General features: G+C 37.9%; 1 protein-coding gene across 3 annotated transcripts in view; it reads left to right on the plus strand.

The window, feature by feature from the left end:
• The window catches only part of FRK (Fyn-related kinase), a 67,367-nt gene that overhangs the window by 28,356 nt on the left and 15,052 nt on the right, over positions 1–23,959 (plus strand). For all 3 annotated transcript variants that reach the window (XM_030983427.1, XM_030983428.1, XM_011682865.2), the window contains 4 exons: positions 2,213–2,376; positions 5,449–5,617; positions 15,731–15,892; positions 23,503–23,681. In XM_030983427.1, the coding sequence (XP_030839287.1) occupies positions 2,213–2,376; positions 5,449–5,617; positions 15,731–15,892; positions 23,503–23,681 (674 nt within the window). The remainder of the gene's footprint in view (positions 1–2,212; positions 2,377–5,448; positions 5,618–15,730; positions 15,893–23,502; positions 23,682–23,959) is intronic.

Consider the following 23,959-nt stretch of genomic DNA (forward strand, 5'->3'; position numbering starts at 1 on the left):
CCTTTCAGGACACCAGGGGGGGGGGGGGGGGGCGTTTCACAAAGCCTTTTTTCAATGACAAATAACAAAAATCAGTGACAAATCTGCTGATAACCAATCAGAAGCAAGGATTTCAATAGCTTATAACACAAACTGTCATTTGTCACTGATGGCAAGTTTTGTGAAACTCCCCCTTGTTCCCCCTCAAGGGAACAACAATGCAATTTGAAGGTACCCGTTTAGGAGGAAAGATGATATTTTTCTCATTTCAGATTCAATTTTAGAATTTGGATAATTAAGATTAAGACTGCAAGTGTGAATATGGCACATGTATAGAACACATCCAAGATGGTATCCATTACAGTGTAAATGGTCATTTATCGGTATGAACACAGCTCCTGCGCAGAGATGAGAGGAGATAGATGAGAGAGCTGGGATAGTGATTAAAGAGAGAGAGAAGCAGATGAGCCAGTGATGATAGGTGAAGAAGGCACATTTATATCATGCTAGTCTTAGACTGCATTCGAGTCCATACCTTCAGTATAATTCATACATTTGATTTTGAGGATACTCAAATAGACGTTTTCTTGTGGGCTGAGAAGCATGTTTATTAACTACATATAGAGGTCAATATTATGAAGCAGTAAACTATGAAAATATTGAAATGTAAATTAATTTCCAAGTTTTCTATTGAAAAAGGAACAGTTTACACAAACCATGTATTTTCTAGAACCACTATCACATGTATCCATTCGTATTTTCCTTCATTCTTATATATCATTTTCATTCACAAATTTGCTACTAGTCATAGTAATTCCTGATTTATTCTCTGGAGCTTTTCTTACTTTTCACAATAATAATAATAACAACAGTGCTTATAAAGCGCTTACATGTAACTTCAAATTAGGGAGAAATTATCTATCATAAATTTCTAATAATTAATCATACATGTGACATGTGTACATCAGAATTTGCTGGTAGAAATATTTTTGTTTTTGAGACATAATTACTATGTTAAAGCCCTTGTTATTCAGTCGAGTTAAATAAGTGCAATTTTATCATCATTCAAATTTCTGATAAATCAATGATCTGTAAATAGCTTCGGAACGCATGACCCAAAAATATCCACAGATCTTTACACGATGGATTCGTCCAACTTCTGCATTTTAGAATAATCACTGCCAAAGTGATGGAGGTGCTTCATGAATTCCATTGTTTGACTTTTGAGAAGAATACTTCCACCTGTGTATGAGATAAATGTACTGTCGATGCATATTAAATGAAAACTCCATAACTTTGAGCACGCTACCAGTGTTCTTCTCAATGGTTTTACAATTTGGGAGCTAATGACCTTTATCTGCCCATGCGCAGATTGGCCCGAATTCACAAAGCAAGGTTTGAGCTCAGACCAAGGTTTGAGCTCAAACCTCCTTTTGTTTCGCCAAACCTCCTTTTGTTATTTACAAACCTGGTTTGTAAATAACAAAAGGAGGTTTGAGCTCAAACCTTGCTTTGTGAATTCGGGCCATAGTTTTTACAATATTATCAAAGAAATTTTGCCATATCGCCTGAGAATCTTAGACTAGGGTATGATGATATGGAGAGCCACATGGAGCTTGTTGATTGAGAGAAACTTAATATGAAGATAGCTTCCAGACACGGACAGGATGGGTTTTCTCAGCTTACCCAGAATTTCATTTCTTCATATCGATGAGGATGCATGCATGTAGGAAGATGAAAGAAAAAGCTGCAAGTAATTGAGCTTGCTTCCGACATCCACTGGGCTAGTAGAAAATTGGAGGGTAGGGGGTTGATAGGGTTAGAGCATTGCTCATTTTTAGAAATAGATTCAAAATTGAATTGGTATGGAAAGTTTGTTACAAAGATATTATATTTTTGGTTGTTTTATGTCAGACTTGGCTATAGCAAAGAAAATATCAAATTCATTTGAATGCATTCTTTGTGGTAAATGTCAGTTTCTTCATTAGGCTGGAAGAGAGAGAGAGAGAGAGAGAGAGAGAGAGAGAGATCAAATGATCTTTGGCCCTTTTGGAGAAGGTTTCATTTCAATATTTCATTCTCCTCCTTCTTCAGTCATACCTGTGATCCCTTCTCTCTTCGCAAAACAATCAATACCATAAATAAGAAGAAAGAGTAATGACATCAGAAAAGAAATTATCATTATCCACATTTGTCTCACTGTCCCATATATTGTTTTTCCTGTCTTGTTTAGTGCGTGATGGAGACACAATCAAACACTACCGTATCAGACAGCTGGATGAGGGTGGATACTTCATCGCAAGGAGATGTACGTTCGCTACCTTGGTGGAGCTGGTCCAGCATTATCAGAGGGACGCTGACGGTCTGTGTGTTAACCTCAGGAGACCGTGTGTGTTGGTTAGTAGTCTTTAATTCTTTGAATGTCTATAGGCCTATCTTCATCAGCTCGAGATTGCAAAATAACCCCCTATTTTAACTATCCCGATCGCAAGTTATCCAGCTAATTTGCGTTTTCCTCAGCCCGTAGTTGCAATTAGCGGGATATTTTTGGTCGAGATAATCATCCCAAGATATCTTGGGCTAGTTTGCAAAATATCCCACTACATGTATTTGTCTGGTGCGTCCTCAGCAGCACTTGCACTATGCGCGAACACTGAGCAAAATATCATGAGCTAATTTCTCGAGCTCGAGTTTCGAGGTCAAGTCTCGAGCTGATGAAGATGCGATTGTAACTTCGGATTATTTCTCAAATCAGAAATAGCGGGTCTCATTGTAGTCGGTGTATAACCGTGATCTAGCACTCCTTCCACTCCATTATTTACACTACAATTCACAAAAATATCAACCGATCTTGCCCATGTACTGTATCTTTTAAAACAAGGACACAGTGTAAAACTTTATTAAAAATGTTTCATACCAATTTTCTTTTCAGCTACTAAAACTCTTTTTGAGCTTAACTAATACAGGGCTTGACTGCCTCGACACAGACAACCGTATATGCTACATACATGTATGGGCCCCCAAAATTGTGGAAATTAAATAGAGGCCCTTTGCCTGCACAGATTTCTGTTTTATCAGCAACTATGTAGATCATGTATCAGCTGCAGATGAAATTTTATTTTAAAATACATGTCCAATGAATTAGGACATGAGACTTGTCCGCATTAACCCCAAATATTAATTCATTCCACTTTGCACTAAGCCCCCACGTCATTGATAATCCACACTGTATTACAGAGACATGCAACTCTAAATCCATTTCAACCCGCAGTTCTTTACTACCTGTACAATGCCAGGATCTACAAAGCCCTATATGGTTAGCATAAATCTACATTGCTTAAAAGTTCACCACAATGTAATCTGATCAAAACCACAGCTTATATGTATCATATGCACCATACTCGAGGCCTACATGTACATTTGCTAATAAACCAGTAAATTTATGAGCAAGTCCGTCTTTCATTACAACCTACATATTCATGAACTGTCAATATTCAGAACCAGTGTAGAGTTGACAAACAAGCAAACAATAACAAACATGGAAAATACAATTTGAAGCCCTTTAATAAGCCTGCTCCAAATCACAAGTGGATATTAATTTTAAAAGAAAATACTAATGAAATATAATTAGTTTAGTATTATTTGCTTCACTTCAAACACGAGGTAGGATACAAGAGAGCTCCATCCTATTCATTTTCATCGAGTAATCTCTTTTCTTTTTTCTTTTCACTGTGATGTCATTGGTCTGTGAAATACATGGTCTTTCAATGATACCTTTGATTTTACATGTCTTAAAAAGGAAATATGAGTATTAATTTATTCATTTTTGTCATTAGAAACAGTACAATCTATTCTAAGATATAGGCCTTTATAATAGGGTGTGAAATATAAATCATATTGAATAGGCTCCATGTACACCGACTTATCCAACTACCCTAGGACATGATGATAAATTTCAACAACAGATGTTATAAATGTTCAATGCAAGGGACTTTTTTAGCAGAATAAACGCATTTCCTACCCAAACTGTCCTCACTTAAGCAAACAGTTGTTTACAGATTTGGTATCATTTAAAAGGAACTTCTCCAATATACAACTGAGCATGCATGAAATAAACATAAGCTAGAGGTGTGATGTACTGTAAAGGACCGATAGAGGTGTTTGTTGTACATGTCAGACTTGTATATTATATGCAGTCTATAGTGAGGGCCCCATTGAAAATGAGATATAGTGTTACACTCGAAGTGAAATCTAATCTGGTTTGATGGTGTTCATTGGCTGTTGTGGCAACAGTAGAGCACCTATCTTTCCTAGAAACACGGTTTTCAAAGACGTTTAGTTTAGAACTTGGTTGCGTTCAAGCGATATTTCGTCGGTCGTAAAAATAAATGTGTTTTAAAACGCAAACATGAAACGCTGAAAAAGATGCGTTTTGTATCGTGATTCTGCAGAATCACAGTCGCTAAAAATTGCTCGAAGGAACGGAGGTCTCATTATCGTCATTATCGCGGTCTGTACGGGTTTTTAACAGCGTTTTGATTTGTGATTCATGTTTGTGATTCTAGCTTCAAAAAAATCGCTTGAACGCACCCTCTAGCTCTTCAGTGCTGTGAATTCTCTCAAGGAAGTTCTATGAAAGCTTAATTCACCTTGGTGAAAAAACATTTTGTTCATGGACAATAGAAAAAACGCCTGCATCAATTTTATTTCCTACATAAAATCAAGTGGGGAAAAATTAAAACTGTAGAGAATTTGATATTGCAGATTTTTTTTTCTTACATCGCCATTACTATTTAGGCATAATATTATCATGTTTGCCTTCTTTTTTTATGTTGCCTCTCAGGGGTGTAGGTTTAGTTTCATGGTACACATTGTTAACCGATAATTAACAGCCGATGGTGCGGAAGCCACAGATAGCATTGCATAATGTCATCTTTTCAGATTTAATGACTTTTCTTTTGTTCATTTGATGGATCGTAATTATTGATACATGTTACATGTATATAATAGAAATTTTAAGTCCTTGATATTTGATCAATTGGTTTTCCAATAGGTTGGCAAGTACATTGCGGAGTTCTGAACATAAATGGATATCAAATGTGTCTTTTTTCCTGCAATATGTACCGTACATTGCTCCTAGATATGATCACTCTGGTCAGTACAACCTACGTAGGTACGGGACAAAATCATCATCATCTAGTGCCGTCCCTTCGCAAGGGGTTGGTGGCTATCCACCTCCATCGCTTTCTGTCATGTACCCTTGTTCTAACCTCTCCGTAGTTAAGACCAGTCTATTTCTTGACATCATCAAACCAAGTGATTCGCTGTCTACCCCTTTCTCGTTTACCCTCTACCATTCCTTCCAACAAGATCTTGTGCAATCCTCCCCCTCACATCACATGACCAACATAATAGCATGGTCTTATTTGCTCATAAATATCTTTATTTATTTCTCTTGTGAAATTTCAGATTGAAAAGCCTCAGACACGAGGCCTTTCATACAACACCGTAGACCAATGGGAGATCCCTAGGAGCTCGTTACAGCTGAAGAGTCTTCGAGGGACAGGACAGTTTGGTGAAGTCTGGGAAGGTCTATGGAATAACACAACACCAGTTGCAATCAAGACGCTAAAGAATGGTAAGTGGTCATTGCATGTACACGCTGTAGAATCCATGATATCCGAGGACTCGACCCTAACAAGCAGTCAGGTTGCTCAGGCTCCCAAAATCTAAGTCCAGGGACCTGTTTCACAAAGCCTTTCTTCAATGACAAATGACAAAAGCCAGTAACAAATCTGTTGATAACCAATCAGAAGCAAGGATTTCAGTAGCTTATAACAAAAAATGTCATTTGTCACTGATGACAAGTTCTGTGAAACGCAACCCTGATCCCTCAAATTCCACATTTTAAATTGTACTGATCTCCTTAAAGATTTTGCTCTGTAAGTTAACGATTTCTTTCACAAAATTCGAAATATGAGCTTCGGATATTAATTTTATGAAGAGATACTGGAAGTTTAAACACACTCTCGGTATTAAACAGTAAAGCAGTGTAAGAGTAGCCTAGTCAAGCCACCGGTATGTGCTTGCGTGGAAAACATCACATTAGCACATAATATGGAAGATCCCTAGGAGCTTATTACAGTTAAAGAGACTCAGAGGGACAATTTAGTTTGATGAAGTCTGGAATGGTCTGTGGAACAATACAACACCAGTTACAATCAAAACATTAAAGAATGGAAAGTTTTAACTCTTCACTGGCTTTGCTCGACTAGTGGACACAAGCAATGGACTGCCATATGGTGGACTAAATTGTTACATGTACATGTACAGTTTATGTGTAGCATATACATAATCTGTACAAATATGATGGCACTCCATCTAGGGTTTCCATCCATATCACAGAAAGAGTTAAAGGTAAAGGCCAGTTATGGTCATGCGATCGCATTGTGAAAGAAACGTTGTGGAATCGATCAGAAAAGGTTGATCATCTAGCATCTAGCATCTGCAAGGTTCTGGAATCATCAAAATGATAAGAAATTTGGCCCATTCTTCGTAAAGTTACAAGCACTATACACAGAAAGATGTATATGGGACTACCCTATATCTCTCACAGACCATGAGAGAAACAAATTTACCAAATATATGAATTAGTAGGCGGTTTCCCGGCAAATTTTTTATCATCATGTATTAGTCAAAACATATTCTTTCACATGATTGGTAATATTAGAGCTTCCATTTCATATTTTAAGAGTGGCGCATTTCCAAAACTGGTCTTTACCTTTAAACAGAGAATGATATTCTATAGCTTCTAACAAGGAGTAAGGACACCCGGGTGCCAATAATCCAAAGTCCAGATCCCACAAATTTCACATGTTTAAAATTGATTTAGATCTTGAAAATTTAAGTCTGGTCCCCCCCCCCCCCCCCCTTTTTTTCAATGCTAATTCAACCAGCTGGGTAACTTAGGGATATTTTAGTGGCATATCATACAGAACTGAGGATTCATATTCATTTCTTGCAAGCCAGAAGGGTATTACCTCATTATATACCTACCCCCCTCCCCCTTTCTGGCATAGGAGATGATATACATGTGAAATAAACTTCATTTTATCATCTCTCTTTGCCCTCCCCAAGGCAGAAATGATGGTTATACCCAATTATTATCCATCTAGACAATACCCAAAGCCGCTACATTGGAAAGCTCAGCTCATTTTAGCGATGAATCCCTAGCATTCTATTGGTGACGGATTGATGCTCCAGAAATCCTATCCTCACCATCTCCCTCGGGGAGGTAAAATGATAACTCTGTTTTCCATTCCTCGAGCCTTTTATCATTAAGGAATTATGGCTAGAATTCATAATACTCCATCCTTTTCCTTCCCCGATATCCTATCTAAGTTTGTAATCTGGTATTTCCCTTGTATGATTGTTCATGCAGATTGTGTCGATAAAGGCGTGACACATACATGTACATATACATGTGCCTCTTTGAGGAAAATCATATCTGTTTTGATATTTTGATATTTGAAGCTACAAGAATTGCCCAATAATAGAGTAATGCAGTTACGAAAAGATTAAAATAATTATGTTATAATGATAATAATATTTTGATAATAACAATGATAAAAATGATAGTAATAGAAATAATAATAATAATGATAATATAGTAATGATAATATAACACACAAAAACATTGGAGTGATATTGAGGAAATAAATCTTAATGATTATATCACAAATTATGATTCTATTTTTATCTCAAAATCTCAGGAATGTATTCATGGAATGTGCATTCCATGTACCGAACCAGGAAGTTTTTCTGAAATACGAATCATAAAAGTTCATTGCTCAACAATTCACAAAAAGGTGTATTCATTCCAGGGAACCAAAGCCTGACCATATTTGGGCAAAAATTGTGGTGAAGATGTCATCATAGGACAATAAATAGGAATTAATTCAAGCATTTAATGTGTTAGAGCTCAAAACCATAAAGTTATGATTTATAGGAAACCATCACGCTGTCACAAAATTTGACCAAGACAGATTAGTTGGTACAGTGTTCTCTGTAACAATGCCTTACAACAATTTTGGATACTTATTGTAAGAATTCGCTTCTGTGAAAAATACCCAAGAAAAGAAAACAATTGCTGATTATACTTTATGATCAGTGCATGTAATGGGGTCAAATACTATTGATTTGGTTAATTTGGAGAAAGAAAGAAAATATGAAGAAAAAAAAAATTGGCCCTGACCGGATCAGGTCGAGGCAAGCTCTTTGTTCGTCTATTTTCAGCCTATCTGTATATACATTGTACATGTAGTAGTAAAGGATACAATTATTTAACCAAAATAAAAATTGAATAATCACTCCTGATTTTTGTTGTATTGTATAACTAATTAACATTAGGTAGGGTACATGTACGTGTACAGTAGTGAAGAAGGTAGGGTACGTACATTAAAGATAAAGGTGAGTTCTGGTCATCTGATTGCATTGTGGAAGAAAAGGTGTGGAATGGATCAGAAAGAGTTGATCATGTAGTATGTACATGTAAGTATTGGTGTGTACTGCAAAGTTCTGGAGTCATCAAAAATTGAAAATCATAAATTAATTTGGCCAATTCTTGGTAAAGTAACAAGTACTGTAGACAGAAAGATGTATGGGACTAGACAAATGGTGTTGGGGCTAGTAACCTTGATTTCCTAATCTTTCTATGCTCATTACTCAGCCAGTATAAATTTTCTACCAAAATTGTTTGGCAAATGACATTTATTTGTAATCTTGAATATTCAGTGAGTTTTGTTTGGTTCTGTGAGAATTCTTTTTTTTTTACCAGAACTCATCTTTATCTTTAGATTAGTTCACTTGATTTTATTAGAGGACGATCCATCATAGATGTTTGTGATGATTTTTTTGTGCCAAACATTGACACAATTTTAAAAAGCAGGCACTTGGCCAAGCTAGTCCCAAGAGCACTGAATTACTTCACATCCTTTTACGTAGGTGTTTTGTTACCCACCACACTTGCACAAACATTCTTATTTTTGATGTCCCCCGTCGTCGTCGTCGAGAGAGGAGGTTGCTGCTACATTGTAATGCTGTGTTATTAGATGCAAGTTAACGCCCTTCTGGCTCTCAGTGCATGATGTATTGCTTTGAAAAATAAGATTACATTTAAAAATGTCAGGCATCAGATTAGATGCTCTATTTTTATCTCGACAATACTTTAGGCACCAAGAGAAGACATACCTCTAACACGATCACAAAGATTTTCAAGAAAAACCTCCTCAAGGACGACATCAATACCCTTTTGTAATGCCTGAAATTGTGTTTTGATTGCATGTGTACTCTTCACTGTATACTAAAATGTCATCATTGTCAAGTTCACACATTTCAATGGGTGATGTACAGTTAAGGCTATTGAGATTGCCATAGGTTGATTTCCTGAAAGTTTTTGTGATCGTATTCTCTGTAATATGGGGGAATGCTCATGAACTTTAAAGAGAAGGTTGAGTTCTGGGAAGAGGTAAAAAATAATTTGTGAGTGTTAACATTGTTATTATGCAAGGGTGGAAGAACATCAGATTAAACATGTTCCCTGAAAAGCATGGCTCCACTTACTTTACCAAGACTGGGCCAAATTTATTATGATTTTGATGACTCCAGAACCTTGCAGTACACACCAATACTAACATGCTACATGATCAACTTTTTCTGATCCATTCCACACCTTTTCTTTCACAATGCAATCGCATGACCAGAACTCAACTTTATCTTTAAGGCTATCTAACCTACATGTATTTTCAAAAATACATTCTCAAATTAACCTATCCTGTCAGCCTCTATAATGGTGCCAATTTTCCTATGTGTGCATGTGCATGTAAACATGGCCAGGTTAACCAATTTGCTCTTTTGTGTTTGCGAAAGGTTAAAAACTAAGGGGAACATTGTTTGCAAGAAGAACCATCCATCAATGTCTCCTAAAGAATGTTGCAAAGAGATCTAGGAAGGTTGAATATTCCAGCTCAGTGCAGATAGTTTATCGTACCGGTATATTCAGCGGCAAAGTAAATTTGATATTGTCATAGTAGAAATGCACATGGACACATAAAAATATAATATAAACAAATTAACACGGACAGCTACAAATGAAGCTCATGCACACATACATGTAATAATACAACAACCAGTTTGCATAAATGCTGAAATAAGAAAAAATGAAGTGCCAATAGATTTGAAGAGTTTAGGAATCACACCAACATTGAAATGAATACTGCCATATCTTTGTTTGTTGTAGATATGATGATGATGAAGTGTAGATGTAGAGTGGTGCCACTCAGTTCAGAAATGAAATATGATTGAGAGTAATAATAAGACATAAGCGAGCGATCGAGAGCCCAGATTGTTGATTTGGTCACCCCTCCAGCCAAGCTAAGGTTTCTAGTCTTGTATTTCAGTAGTAAGTTGATCGTCTCGTAGTACCGAGTGAATATCAAATGAATATTGGATGATGATTGAGAATGATGATGATGATTCATCTTTTTTAAGGTATTGTTTGACTTTTGAAAACATGTGCTGACAAATCTTTCAAAACAAATTAGAAGACAAGGTTACAAATGTATGGGTGTTGACAATAATGGTTTGCAAATTTGTTGAATTTTCTTTAGTCACTATGGTACAGCGTATCTGATTTTGATCACAATGTGCCCGTGGCTAAATTCAGTCATGAAATTGATTAAAAAACCCTTGTTAATCAACATCTGTCTCACCTGTCTAGATTAAAGAAAAAATTATTTGCTACATATTTATACAGACATGCATTATGTTCACGGAGCTTACATTTAAATGTTTCTCAATGGGTTTTCAGTATTAAAGTATAACATGCTTTTTTTACCCTCTGACACCAGAAATTGCAGAGGGATTTTCCCCCAAAATGTCCATGCCTAAAAAACCACTGCATTATACATTCTAACATACGATGAAATCGCACCAATAATAATCCAAGCTTCCACATTGAACCTGTTTTGTCAAGCCAACTCAACAGTAGATCCATTCCAATACCCTTTTCTATAGCTGGTACACTGAGGAATGTTTTTTAAAGTTTAATAATATCAGATCGAGTCTGATCATGCTCTCTGTGAAAAATCCAACTACTGAAGTTTACCCAACAAATGCTCCAGACTTTTTAAAAGATTTAGGTTCTAATCTAAAGATAGGGTTGCAATTCGGTTTAAGATCAGGTTTATATAGGGTTAGGATTCGGTTTAGGGTTATAGCGTTATGTTTGGTGCGGCATTGAAGTTAGGAATTCAGTTAGTAAGTGTGGGATATTGACCCAGAGAAATTGTTTCCGAAGCCTCTCTTGTAGAACCTAACTGTCTCATCATTGACACCCAGTGTGACAAACGAGGAGTGTCTGGACTGTGAAACTAGGCATTATCGTCATGATTGAATCCGGTGATAACTGCTGGCTCCATGTGATGTATGTGAGCACCATCGTAATGTGAACGCATGGCACCGATCAGTCCACGACACCAGACTCTGTGGCTCTTCATTGTATTGGGCAAAGAATCAGAATAATCCCTACTTGATGCAAATTTATGATCAAAATAAATTATTCCTGAAGAGAATTGTTGTCTAATACAGCAGCCTGCAAGACATTCATTCTTGGAAACAAACAATGTAATTTTAGTAGCTCTATTAATACATGTGAAAAAACTATTATGTAGACATTATCGTCATGATTGAATCGGGTGATATCTGCTGGCTCCATGTGATGTATGTGAGCACCATCGTAATGTGAAGGCATGGCACCGGTCAGTGCACGACACCAGACTCTGTGGCTCTTCATTGTAGTGGGCCAAGAAATGCTTCCTACATGTATTTGATGCAAATTTATGATCAAAATAAATTATTCTTGAATTGAATTGTTGTCTGATAAATAACTGCAAGACATCCATTCCTGGAAACAAACAATGTAATTTTAGTGGATATATTAAAGAATTAGGACAGTGTATTATTTAAACAAATGCTTTACTCTGGAGCTCATGCAGTAGTAGTCGTAGTACTTTGATATTATAGAAGTGAGATTAATTAGCTCTCAGTCATTTTAATCAAGTTTCATTTGTACCATGTGCTTTATGGTTTTTCATTCTTTTACTTGTAGTTTTCAGAACTTTTTTGTTGTTATTTAGTTTGGTTTAATTTAAAACTTTTACATGTCATTAGACATTACGTGCAGCTGCCCGGAGTTAAGTACGCCCAGCTTTTTGTGTAGCAATTTTCCTTTTTCAATTACTGATCCAATCACCTTTGCATTCCACCAAGCACCCAGTTACATGTACATATATATATATATATATATATATATCTATATATATCTATACCAGGAGGATAGGGAAAAGCATTGTAGATGATATCTGCAACACAGGTGTTGTGTTAATTGAAATAATTGGGATATTTTTTTTAGGTTCAACTAGATAAAGTCAATAAAGATAAAAGGTACACAGAAGATTATTTAGAAGTATCATAAGAATTCTTCTGATTTGCACATCAAAATATCTCTCTCTCTCTCTCTCTCTCTCATTACTAAAATCACATCAAACCAATCTGATCTGATTATGGTATGATTTGGAAGACTACCGACTTGCATTTGTGCCTGAGTTTCGCAATGAGTTGTGGCACCAGGGATCTAGCTGAACATCATTACCAAATGAATGCATTATCCTAAATCCTAGCCATATTAGTGTCTCCAGCTCACCCACAGGCAAAGGGGGGAGTGAAGGGAAGAATATTAATGGCATTTGATGCAGATGAGAAATATTAAAGGGAAATATCAAAGCGCTTGATAGGGAAAAAAATCCATATTTAGAGAGATATTGTGTAGAATGTAATATACAGGTTGTATTTTGATCATGCTAGAAATTTTTAAATTTTTAATATGTATATATTTCTTGAATGAGGGTTTGGGAGATTGAGAAAGGTTTTCACATTTTCACTTTTCAATAAACAGTAGGTCCTTTTATACCAACTCAATCAGGATGCACATATTTACCATCAATGCTCTTTCTTACATCTTGGGGTTAATTGTTGTGGTAAAAATGTATTGCTTGAGAACATACAACTCCTGCTTTGTTCTCGGTTAGGAAGTTGGCTATCACTGTCTGATTGGAGCTGAACAATCATGAACATGTACCGGAAGTCCTGTATTTGAACACATACTTACATTTATAAAACAGATTTTCTCATTGTTGTTTACATTATAGCGGTAGACCTACAGTATATGCGTCATGCACTCATGCACCCCCCCCCCCCCTCCTCCCCCCTCCCCCTCCCCCCGTACTCGATTTCACCTACATTGTACATCATAATGACTTTGGAATTTAGATCAAGCCTAGATTGTATTAGTCCTACATGTACAAGTAATATTAAACATCTCCAGGCATTTGCAATTGCAGTCCAAAATAATTAATGTATGGGGTCCGTTTCACAAAGCCTTTTATCAATGACAAATGTAAAAAAAAACAGTGACAAATCTGCTCATAACCAATCAGAAGCAAGAATATCAGAAGCTTGTAACAAAAACTGTCATTTGTCACTGATGATAATTTTAGCAAATATCTCTGGGACAATATTTTTTTTTCACTTTAAAAACATTGTTTGGTTGCATGGTTTGTACAGTAGTATCTAAATACTCTTTGAGGCAAATCCAGTCTAAGATTTAAAGCCCATCTGCACTACCCGGTAGTTTGGCCAGGGGGAATTATATCTCCCTGCAAGGTCACTGACAGGTGGTTATCTCATCAAATCAGCTCTCAATTAACATAAGAAAAAGGGGATCATGGGAAACCAACAGGCACCGATTAGGCATTGTTAGCTATATAGAGGGTGCAAGTAGCTATAAGTAGTGCAGTGGGGCTTTAAATACTCTTTGAGCCAAATCCAGTCTAGGATTTAAGCTTCGTATTCAAACCTGTATCTTTCATTTAAAAATGTAGGGTGGTATTCCGGTAGCGCGTACTAAGTTAGCGCGTACTTAGTTAGTTCACACTTCTATGGAGTGCCTGTTGCAAACTAATTTACCCTGTACAGATTATTTTAATCCTTCAATGAAAAGTGTTCAAAAAATTAATTTTGCAATGAAATGGGAAGAAAAAGATAATATGAGTATGAACTGAATTTCAACAAAGTTTTTGGTAGATTATCTTTGTCATGAATATTGAAGGAGGAAGATGAAACCTAGCATTCCATAGAAGTGTGAACTAAAATTCTTGTTTAGTCTGGACTTAGTCCCGGCTTAACTTATGAGAATACCACCCGTAGTCTTTGTAAATTGAACTCATGCAAGCAGAAAATGTCTCTTTGATTAGAGTTGGAAATGTGTCAAATCAAAGCCTATCTGCTGAAAGATTGTCACAGTGTGTAAGACCACATGCACACGCAGTCCATGATGAAGGTACAACAGATTCAACCTTGTCTTGAGAAGAAGTCCCATTTACGTCTAATGTAATCATTGGCTTCCTGCTAGAAGGGCGTTATTACCATTGATAATACATAGCTCTGACAGGTATGCCCTTTTTCCTGGCAGTGACGGTCTATTCTATGGGGTTACCTTGTGTGTGTGTGTGTGTGTGTGTGTGTGTGTGTGTGTGTGTGCTGATACATTGTCCCATGGGAAACTCATTACATACATGGATTAACCTGTGACCAACCGTCTCGGTTCACACATGAACTGTAATTATCTGTAATGAAAAGGAAATACATAATAGGCCAAGAGAAGGGTAGTGCTGGAAACAGAGACAGAGGGAAAGAGAGACAGGCAGAAAGAGTGACAGAGAGAGTGAGACAGAAAGACAAAGAGACAGAGAGTGTGTGTGAGAGAGAGAGGGGGGAGAGAGAGAGAGATAAACAGAGACAGAGAGAGACAGAGAGAGACAGAGAGAGACAGAAAGACAGATAGACAGAGGCAGGTTTGTTCTTTGATTTTCTTTGTATCTAGAGACACAATACCCTCGCTGTATCCAACCCCATGTAATAACTGTTGAGGTTTCAAATAAAGTTGGTTGGATGACTCAACAAAAAATCTTGAATCTACTCCTAAAGACATGTATGCTTGAACGCTCACTTTGTGTGTGTGTTCATGGGCTATTGTAGGTGACCTGAGGTGACCTGTGTGCATTACCTCAAAGGGAAATCCCCTGTTTAGAATGGGTGTGGCAACTGCTAACAACTATGCTTAGCACCAGAAATTATGGCTGATAACTTAATTGGTTTACATTGTTTAGGTGGTGGAAAGAAGGAGAGAGAGAGAGAGAGGGGGGGGGGGGGAGATAAAAAGATAGAGAGAGAGAGGGTGCTTGAGAGACAGGCAAATGGGGAGGGCAGCATGTGCACAAAGCAAATCGATACTTCCACTTTGAAACAAGATATGTTTTTTGTTATATACGTGATAATTTCTGTCCAGACCATTATACATTGAAGTCGAATGATGCTATTCTGTTTGTAGTATCATAACAATAACCAGTAATGAAAGTAAGAGGAAGTAGAAAGAATGGAAATTTAGCAGTTTGACAGATATGGAAAAAGAAGATGATACAGTACATGTACAATACATGTATATTCTTTCTCTCTTGATCAACATTTTATGTGATGTTAAATAAGCAGAATCAGTTCACCCTTTCGATTTAAAAAAAAGACATTTGTTTGATGTAACCATTCACATTTTCTTCCTTTTTTCTGAATTATTTTGCAGATACGATGAACACAGACGATTTCTTGAAAGAAGCCCAGATCATGAAGAAATTAAGACATCCTAAGTTGATTCAGCTGTATGCTGTGTGTACCAGAGATCAACCCATTTATATAGTCACTGAACTCATGATCAATGGATCTCTATTAGAATTTCTTCAGAGTCGTAAGTATTCTTTCGATATTTTTCTCCCCTTCTATTTTTCCCCTCAACCTGTTTTTCTTTTCATCTAGCTCTGTTCCCTTTCCATTATTTTCCTGTTATTCCATTTTATTCCTTTTCTCCCCCATAATTTTCTCCTTTTTGGTTCTGATCGCACTCTCTTATTTTCCTGTTCATCTTTCATTTTCTGTTACCATTCCTCTATTTTTCAATCTTGACATATTTTTCAAATTTGATGATTTTACGTATCACAAATGTTATGTACTCGATCTGTCATATCCCTGCATTTGGTTGCATTCTCTCTCTTTCTGTCTCATCTCATCTCATGTCTGTGTCCATTTCACCGTGTTTGTCTGTCTATTTCTCTCACTCTTCCTCTCTCTCCCTCTCTCTCTCCTCCCCCTACCTCTCTCCATCTCCCTTCTCTCTCTCCCTCTCTCCTTCTCTCTCTCCGTCCCTCCCTCCGTCCCTCCCTCCATCTCTAACTACCTCTATCCCTTGGTAAATAATTTCTCCTCGCATGTTTACTGTCATTCTGTCTCTGTCTGTTTCTGTCTGTCTCCGTCTGTCTCTTTCTCTCTCTCTCTCTCTCTTCCTCTTCCTCTTCCTCCCTCCTCTCTCTTCTCCCTCCCTTCCAGTCAGACCGCAGCCGGTGCGAAAACCCTCTATTTTATTCAGCACGTATGCAAGAATTTACGTGTCTTGCATGCGTAATGAGTAGTGCAGACGATCTTCCCGATCGGCAGTTTTTGCCTTTATAATTGTTCATTTCTCATGAAATGGGTCTTATTTTAAAGATAAGAAGTTGCACTCTCTATATACTTATATGACAATCATGTTAAATATATTTTGGAAACAGATATTTCGCCTAAAAAATGGGGTTTTTCGACGATAAATCTATCTAAAGAGTAGGGCTGATTTTCACATAGAAATCATTTATGCGTCAAGAAGATATTATAATCAGCATTAAGCATAAATATTTTTCTTTACAATGATATTAAAATTATTATATTTTATGCTGTACCAAAGTCAGGAACCAAGAAAAATCACGCGAATGTTTATGAATAATTAATAGAAGTAGTCAATTTTGCCGATGTGATAATAGAGAGTTCTGATTGGTCAAATACGTCAACTACGTCACATATGTCCCGCTTTGGTTTATTAACATTCTGAATACCAATATTTAGTTTGCGTGCCTTGTGGCGTGCGCCGGTAATACACGTGCGCGCAAGCAGTCATGTCAACAATCTAAGGACCCTGGATCAAATACGTCACGTGCCTTCCAGAATAATTATTTTCTACAATATTTCTTTTTTAATCATTTTTCTTATTTCTTTCGGCCAGTCGGTGGTGCGGCGGAGCTCCCTGGAGTTTAATAATCAGTTATGCATTGCCATTGCTCAGACGGCGAGCGTGCACGAGCATGAAATCACACAATTTCGCGCCATCATAGAAAGAACAAATTGGTAATTTCCGGGTTTTTAGGGTCTTAATTACTATGATTATAAAGAGAACAAGATTTTGCGTCAATTAGGTTTTGACATTATTTTGATCAGTGACTTTTCATCTTTCCAACGAATCTCAAAGTAAACAAATTAATTATGTACCAAAGTCAGGAACCAAAAGCGAAATTTTGGGTACAAAATAGCTGTTGAAATGTTACAAAAATAACGACAATAAAAGTGGTGAAAAAGGAATGTTTCAAAATTGTGAAATATGGCAAGTTTCATATCAAACTGAAGCTGAGAATCTCGAGAGTAATTACCGTTGCGTGCTGCCATGTTGACAGAAGTTATCGACCACAAAAGCAGCTGCATGTACACCCTTACAAATCTCACGGAAAATCTCGTGAATTTCAGCGCACGTGAATGTACGAGATAACCAAAGAGACGCTGAATAAAAATCAGACTATAGCCTCATTATCGCGCACGCTGCGGTCTGACTGCTTCTCCCTCTCTCCCTCCCTCCCCACCCCCTCCCTCTCGACCTCTCCCTCCATCTCTAACTACCTCTATCTCTTGGTAAATAATTTCTCCTCGCTGTTTACTGTAATTCTGTCCCTGAGGTTGGTATGTCAGGGCATATGTAATGTATGCATACCATCCAGAGGTATTAAGCCACTGATCGCCCATTCAGACTACAGGAGATTTCTACACAACCTGCATAAAAAAACGTCATAGGAAGCTGAAAGAGAGTTCACACATGAAATAGGTTATCGTATATATAGAAGCAATATCAGAAAATAGTTCTTAAGAGGTCATTTCACTGATAGTTCAGGAGGATATAGAACATTTGTGTGAATCTTGTATAGAGAAACGTTGTTTAAAGAATTTTTGTATGGCGAAAGGAGCTCACAGACTAGAAAACATATAAAGGAAACTAATATTGAACCGGGCAGTTGCCATGACAGTCGGCCAACCATTGATAGAGATAGAGGATAGGTGTTCATATACATGTACTAGCTATACCTTGAATTTAGCTTGTCTGAATGCACTCAGGGCGACCGTTTGATGATGCAGGTATAGGATGATGAAGCAGGAGGAGGAGGATAGGTGTTCATATACATGTACTAGCTATACCATGAATTTAGCTCGTCTGAATGAACTCAGGGCGACCGTTTGAGGATGCAGGTATAGGATGATGAAGCAGGAGGAGGAGGATAGGTGTTCATATACATGTACTAGCTATACCATGAATTTAGCTCGTCTGAATGAACTCAGGGCGACCGTTTGAGGATGCAGGTATAGGATGATGAAGCAGGAGGAGGAGGATAGGTGTTCATATACATGTACTAGCTATACCATGAATTTAGCTCGTCTGAATGAACTCAGGGCGACCGTTTGAGGATGCAGGTATAGGATGATGAAGCAGGAGGAGGAGGATAGGTGTTCATATACATGTACTAGCTATACCATGAATTTAGCTCGTCTGAATGAACTCAGGGCGACCGTTTGAGGATGCAGGTATAGGATGATGAAGCAGGAGAAGGAGGATAGGTGTTCATATACATGTACTAGCTATACCATGAATTTAGCTCGTCTGAATGAACTCAGGGCGACCGTTTGAGGATGCAGGTATAGGATGATGAAGCAGGAGGAGGAGGATAGGTGTTCATATACATGTACTAGCTATACCCTGAATTTAGCATGTCTGAATGAACCCAGGGCGACCGTTTGATGATGCAGGTATAGGATGATGAAGCTAGAGGAGGAGGATAGGTGAAGTGAAATGGAGTGGAATGGAATCCTCTGTGATTAGCAGGAGAAGGTGATCCTAGAAACCAGGGCAACGCATCAATGATTAATGAGCTGGTCATCGGATGAATGTGGGCTGTCCTCATCAGCTCGAATTTGCCAAATATCTCACTATTTCAACTATCTCTATACCGGAGTGTTGGCTCAGTCAGTAGATCGTCCGCCTCACAACCAGGAGGTCGTGGGTTCGAACCCCGGCCCCGTCATACTAAAAGACGTTAAAAGATGGGAGTTGTTGCTACCTTGTTTGGCGTTAAACAATAAGGGATCGATAAGGGTCGATCTGGCGCTGCTCAGTGGCTGCCGGCTCACGATCAATTGGGCAAAAAGAATTTCCGTTTCGGTTTAATCAAATTTGGAGTGGACTATTAGGCTATTATTATTATTAAATTATCCAGTTAGTTTGCATCTTCATCAGCCTGAAGTTGCAATTAGCGGGATATTAGGTCGGGATAATCATCCCAAGATTTCTTGGGATAGTTTGCAAAATATCCTGCTATTTGTCCGGTGCGGCTTCACCAGCCCGAAGACTCTCACTATGCGCGAACGCTGAGCAAAATATCTTGAGCACATTTCTCAAGGTCCAGTTTCAAGTTTCGAGGTCGAATCTCGGGCTGATGAATACGTGATTTGTAACTTCAGGATTATTTCCCAAATCAGAAATAGTGGGCTATTTATAGGCAATCTCAAGCTGATGAAAACACGCCTAATGTGGGAAGTAAAAAGAGAGTGGAGGACGGAGCGAGGGGAATGGATTTAGGAAGGATCCAGAGATTTGAGGATGAAAGAAGGAGAGAAGAATCCGGAGAAGGAGAGAATGTAATCCAACAAATGCAAATGAAGGCAAAGAAAAAATGGATTGGTGTAGCAAGGACAAGCATGTACATGTAGGTTGTCATTGAATGGATGCGGTAAAGAGCTGGGGATGGAGTGAGGGGCGGACAGAGGGATGATGAAAGAAGGAGGATAGCAGAATAATTTGTGTGCCTCTAGTGCCTTTAGTTCTCCTTTAATGGTTAAGTCGTTGGACTTTGGATCACAGGGTCTGCTGCTCGAGTCCCGCCACGGCACTAATGTCCTTTTGCAAGATACAAATCTACATTTGCCACTCCCCACCTAGGTGTTAAATGGCTACCTGTAGGAAGGAATTCCTTGAATGCTGTGAGCGCCGAAATCGGCTGCCTAGCAGAGCCAGGATAATAGTTGGAGCACCTTGAGCACTATGCATGGTGGATATGTGCGCTATATATCCAATATTATTATTATTAGTAGTACCAATTCAAACAAATGCAAATGAAGGAAAGAAAATTGATTACCGGTACTGTAGTGAGGATGGAGCTTGCATCTGGTCATTGAATGGAAGTGGAAGAAAGAGCCGGGGAGTGAGCGAGGTTCATGAATGATCCAGAAATTTGATGATGAAAGAAGGAGGAGAGAAGAATCGTCATCCTGTTTCATAATATTAGTTTGCCTTTAACTAATCATACAAAGCCAAGTGAAGGCGAAGAAAAATGGATTACTGCAGCGAGGAGTTGGTTTCTAACATGTATGAATAATGAGCTAGTCATCTCCGAGATGCAGGGAGCCAGGATGTACATTGTAATGTTGGAGGAATTAAAAAAAAGAAAGAGTCTCTAGATTAAAAAAAAAGGTATGAGATACTCCTACAAAATATATAGAGGAGAAGCATGAGTAGGTGTTACATTAAAGTAGGAAGATCAGCGATGCAATGAGTAAGAGATATACAGAGATGGTGTGATGCTACTGTATTAGGGGAAAAAAGTGATAAATTTGTCTGCTCTTGCAGATTACTTATCCTTAAAAGTTCATGTTATATAATTTGATTGTTTAGAATGTATAATTCTAATTAATTATCCTTGAAATCTGACACGTTCAATATACTAATATAAAAAATGATAGTTAATGTCATCCTTGTCTTACATCTAGAAAATAGTGGTTGATAATATATGGGCTCTACATATTTGTAATAGTCTTTCTCTCTCTCTTATGACTGTCAGTGTTATTGAGATACATCCTGCTGTGACCAAACTGACAGCTGATATATGAATAATCATTCAATTCTTGGTATAAGGATGCCCAAGTAATCAAAGCATCATTGAATCTACATTTATTCCTTGTAGTTACCTACATGTTTGAATACTCACTACAGTAAAGCAGTAGCAAGAAAACCCTCTGTCAGTGATCTTCCATAAAACCACAAATATCTTCCTTAAATCTGATCAGTCTGCTGGATTATTCCATTTAAAACAGTGTTCCCATGGACAATTATCATCGTCCGGATGCTGTTATTGTGCTATAAAATGTATTCCAACGTTTGGCGAATTGTTGTTTAAGAATATGGCGTGCAGTTACTGACTTGCTGTAGTTGTCAACAAATTTCATGAGTTATGACAGCTATTCCACTCTGATTTGTCTTTCTTCAGTACCTTGCTGCACAGGTGTATGGCTGTAAAACAGTATGATACAATTTAATCTTGAAAGTACATTCAAGTCTCACATGTAGTATATTCAGAGTGTCACAGTTTGAAATGCTTGTGCAGTGGGAAGCTACCCCTTCTTTCACTTGCAATAAGGCTGAATGAATTACCAATATCCTGTCTGAAGCGCAAGTAACGTGTTGACATATCCCGACTGGGGTTATCCTCTAGCTGAAGAAAGAAGAGTCAAAGGAAACGTTCCCCCCAAGTAGATGCAAGGCATCGATAATAAAAGCAGAAAGATTTTAGTCCTGTTTAACTCCTACAGTACTGTTGGTGGTTTAACTGCCCAACATTGATACTGAAACAAATACTGCTTTACTAAGAAATATCTTGCCTTTTGCAGTTAAATAGAACCGGCTCATTGATTATGAAATTTGTAAAATATCGCATTGTGAACAAGGCCCGAGGTCTACAGTTATGATGAAGCCTCACACTAGTTTATAGGGATGTTTCAGTTTTGTACGACGTCAACATTGCCTGTCTGTAGCAATAGTGCTTCTTGCAACTATCAAGGAAACCCAACAGTAATTGATAACAAATATCTTATATTATATACCTCACTTAAGAAATCCAGCCATCTGATTGGTCGAATTGCATTCATAAACTTCAACTGTTCCTGTAAAATTCTCGGTAACCATGCATAAAACATTTCAATATTTTTAATAACCATGGTTATTAAAAACAGTTGGTCAGCCTCCATGGTTACCCCATAGGTTTACATGTTAAAAAATGGTTTGAGCGATGGAGGATGCCGTATGTGTGCGAAGGATTGGTCGGTAATTTCAATACAATTGAATCTCGATCGATCTTACCGACAATTTTATCTTGCATTGTTGACATGAAGACGAAAATAAACTTCCAAAAACAAAAAAACAACATCTGCCGATAGATCTTGATCTAAGTTCGTGCCAATATGCATTGCAAAAGTAAAAGAAGAGTCCGTATATGGAGCTTTTGCGAAGCATTCATCACACGCGAAGCCGGTTTCAATCCATTTTAATGTATACATCGGAGAAAACTGCCAAGCATGTTAACGGCGGGCCATAGCCGAGTGGTCTAAGCGTTGGTTTATGGTACACCTCTTGTTGTACGCAAGGGTTCGAATCCCGTCTTCGACAAAATGATAAATATTTTTAATTTTTCATTTTTTAGTCTATTTTTGTTCGGCATATAAAAGTATTAATGACTGCTTTAATATTCGAGAAATAGTTGTTTTCATACGCTCTCGGGAAGGTTACAATTGGGCTATTCCCCTCGGCAAGCCTCGGGGAATAGCACAATTCTAACCTTCCCTTGAGCGTAATAAAACAACTATTTCTCTCAAAGCAGTCATTAATACTATACTAAGATGTGGTTTAAAGTAGGTAGGGTTGAATTGACCCAGGACTTCTTCTTTTTTGTTGGTCATGAGAATGTGGTTTGTTCTTGAGTTGCAGAATAGTTTGATGTGACATCAGTGATCTCCGTGGATGTACAAATGTTACCCTGTCTCTAGTTCTTTCAGATCTCAGCTTCACTACATGTTCACTACATCATCACCAGATGATGCAGAACGATTATTTTCAAGTAGTTTACAAGTAGTCAGTAGAGCGTCCGCCTCACAACCTGGAGGTCGTGGGTTCGAACCCTGGCAGCGTCATACCAAAAGAAGTTAAAAGACGGGAGTTGCTGCTACCTTGTTTGACGTTCAACAATAAGGGGATAGAGCAACGTCGATCTGGCGCTGCTCAGTGGCTGCCGGACTCACGATCAATTGGGCAAAAAGAATTTCCATTTTCGGTTTAATACAATTTGGAGTGGACTTAAAGATTATTATTATTATTATTATTATTATTACTTCTTTTCTCTTCTCTCACAGCCAAAGGCCACTCTTTACAGCTGAGGATACTGATCGACATGTCAGCACAGGTAGCAGCTGGTATGGCTTATTTGGAGTCACAGAACTACATCCACAGAGACTTGGCAGCCAGGAATGTACTGGTTGGAGAGAACAACATCTGCAAGGTGGCTGACTTTGGCTTGGCCAGGGTGATCAAGGTAAGTACTGTCACGTCAAAGACACAAATCTGTCTTTATATTGTTAATGGCAGCAATGTAATAGGATGTTACTGGTTGGAGAGAACAACATCTGCAAAGTGGCTGACTTTGGCTTGGCCAGGGTGATCAAGGTAGGTACTGTCCATTAAAGACAACAAAGACACATGCAGTATGTACCCATCTGGCACACTGATGAAAAGTTGTTGATGACAGCAATGTAGTAGGAATGTACTGGTTGGAGATAACAACATCTGCAAGGTGGCTGACTTTGGCTTGGT

Source organism: Strongylocentrotus purpuratus, unplaced genomic scaffold (genome assembly GCF_000002235.5).
Source record: "Strongylocentrotus purpuratus isolate Spur 01 unplaced genomic scaffold, Spur_5.0 spur5_scaffold_13, whole genome shotgun sequence".
Taxonomy (NCBI): Eukaryota; Metazoa; Echinodermata; class Echinoidea; order Camarodonta; family Strongylocentrotidae; genus Strongylocentrotus; species Strongylocentrotus purpuratus.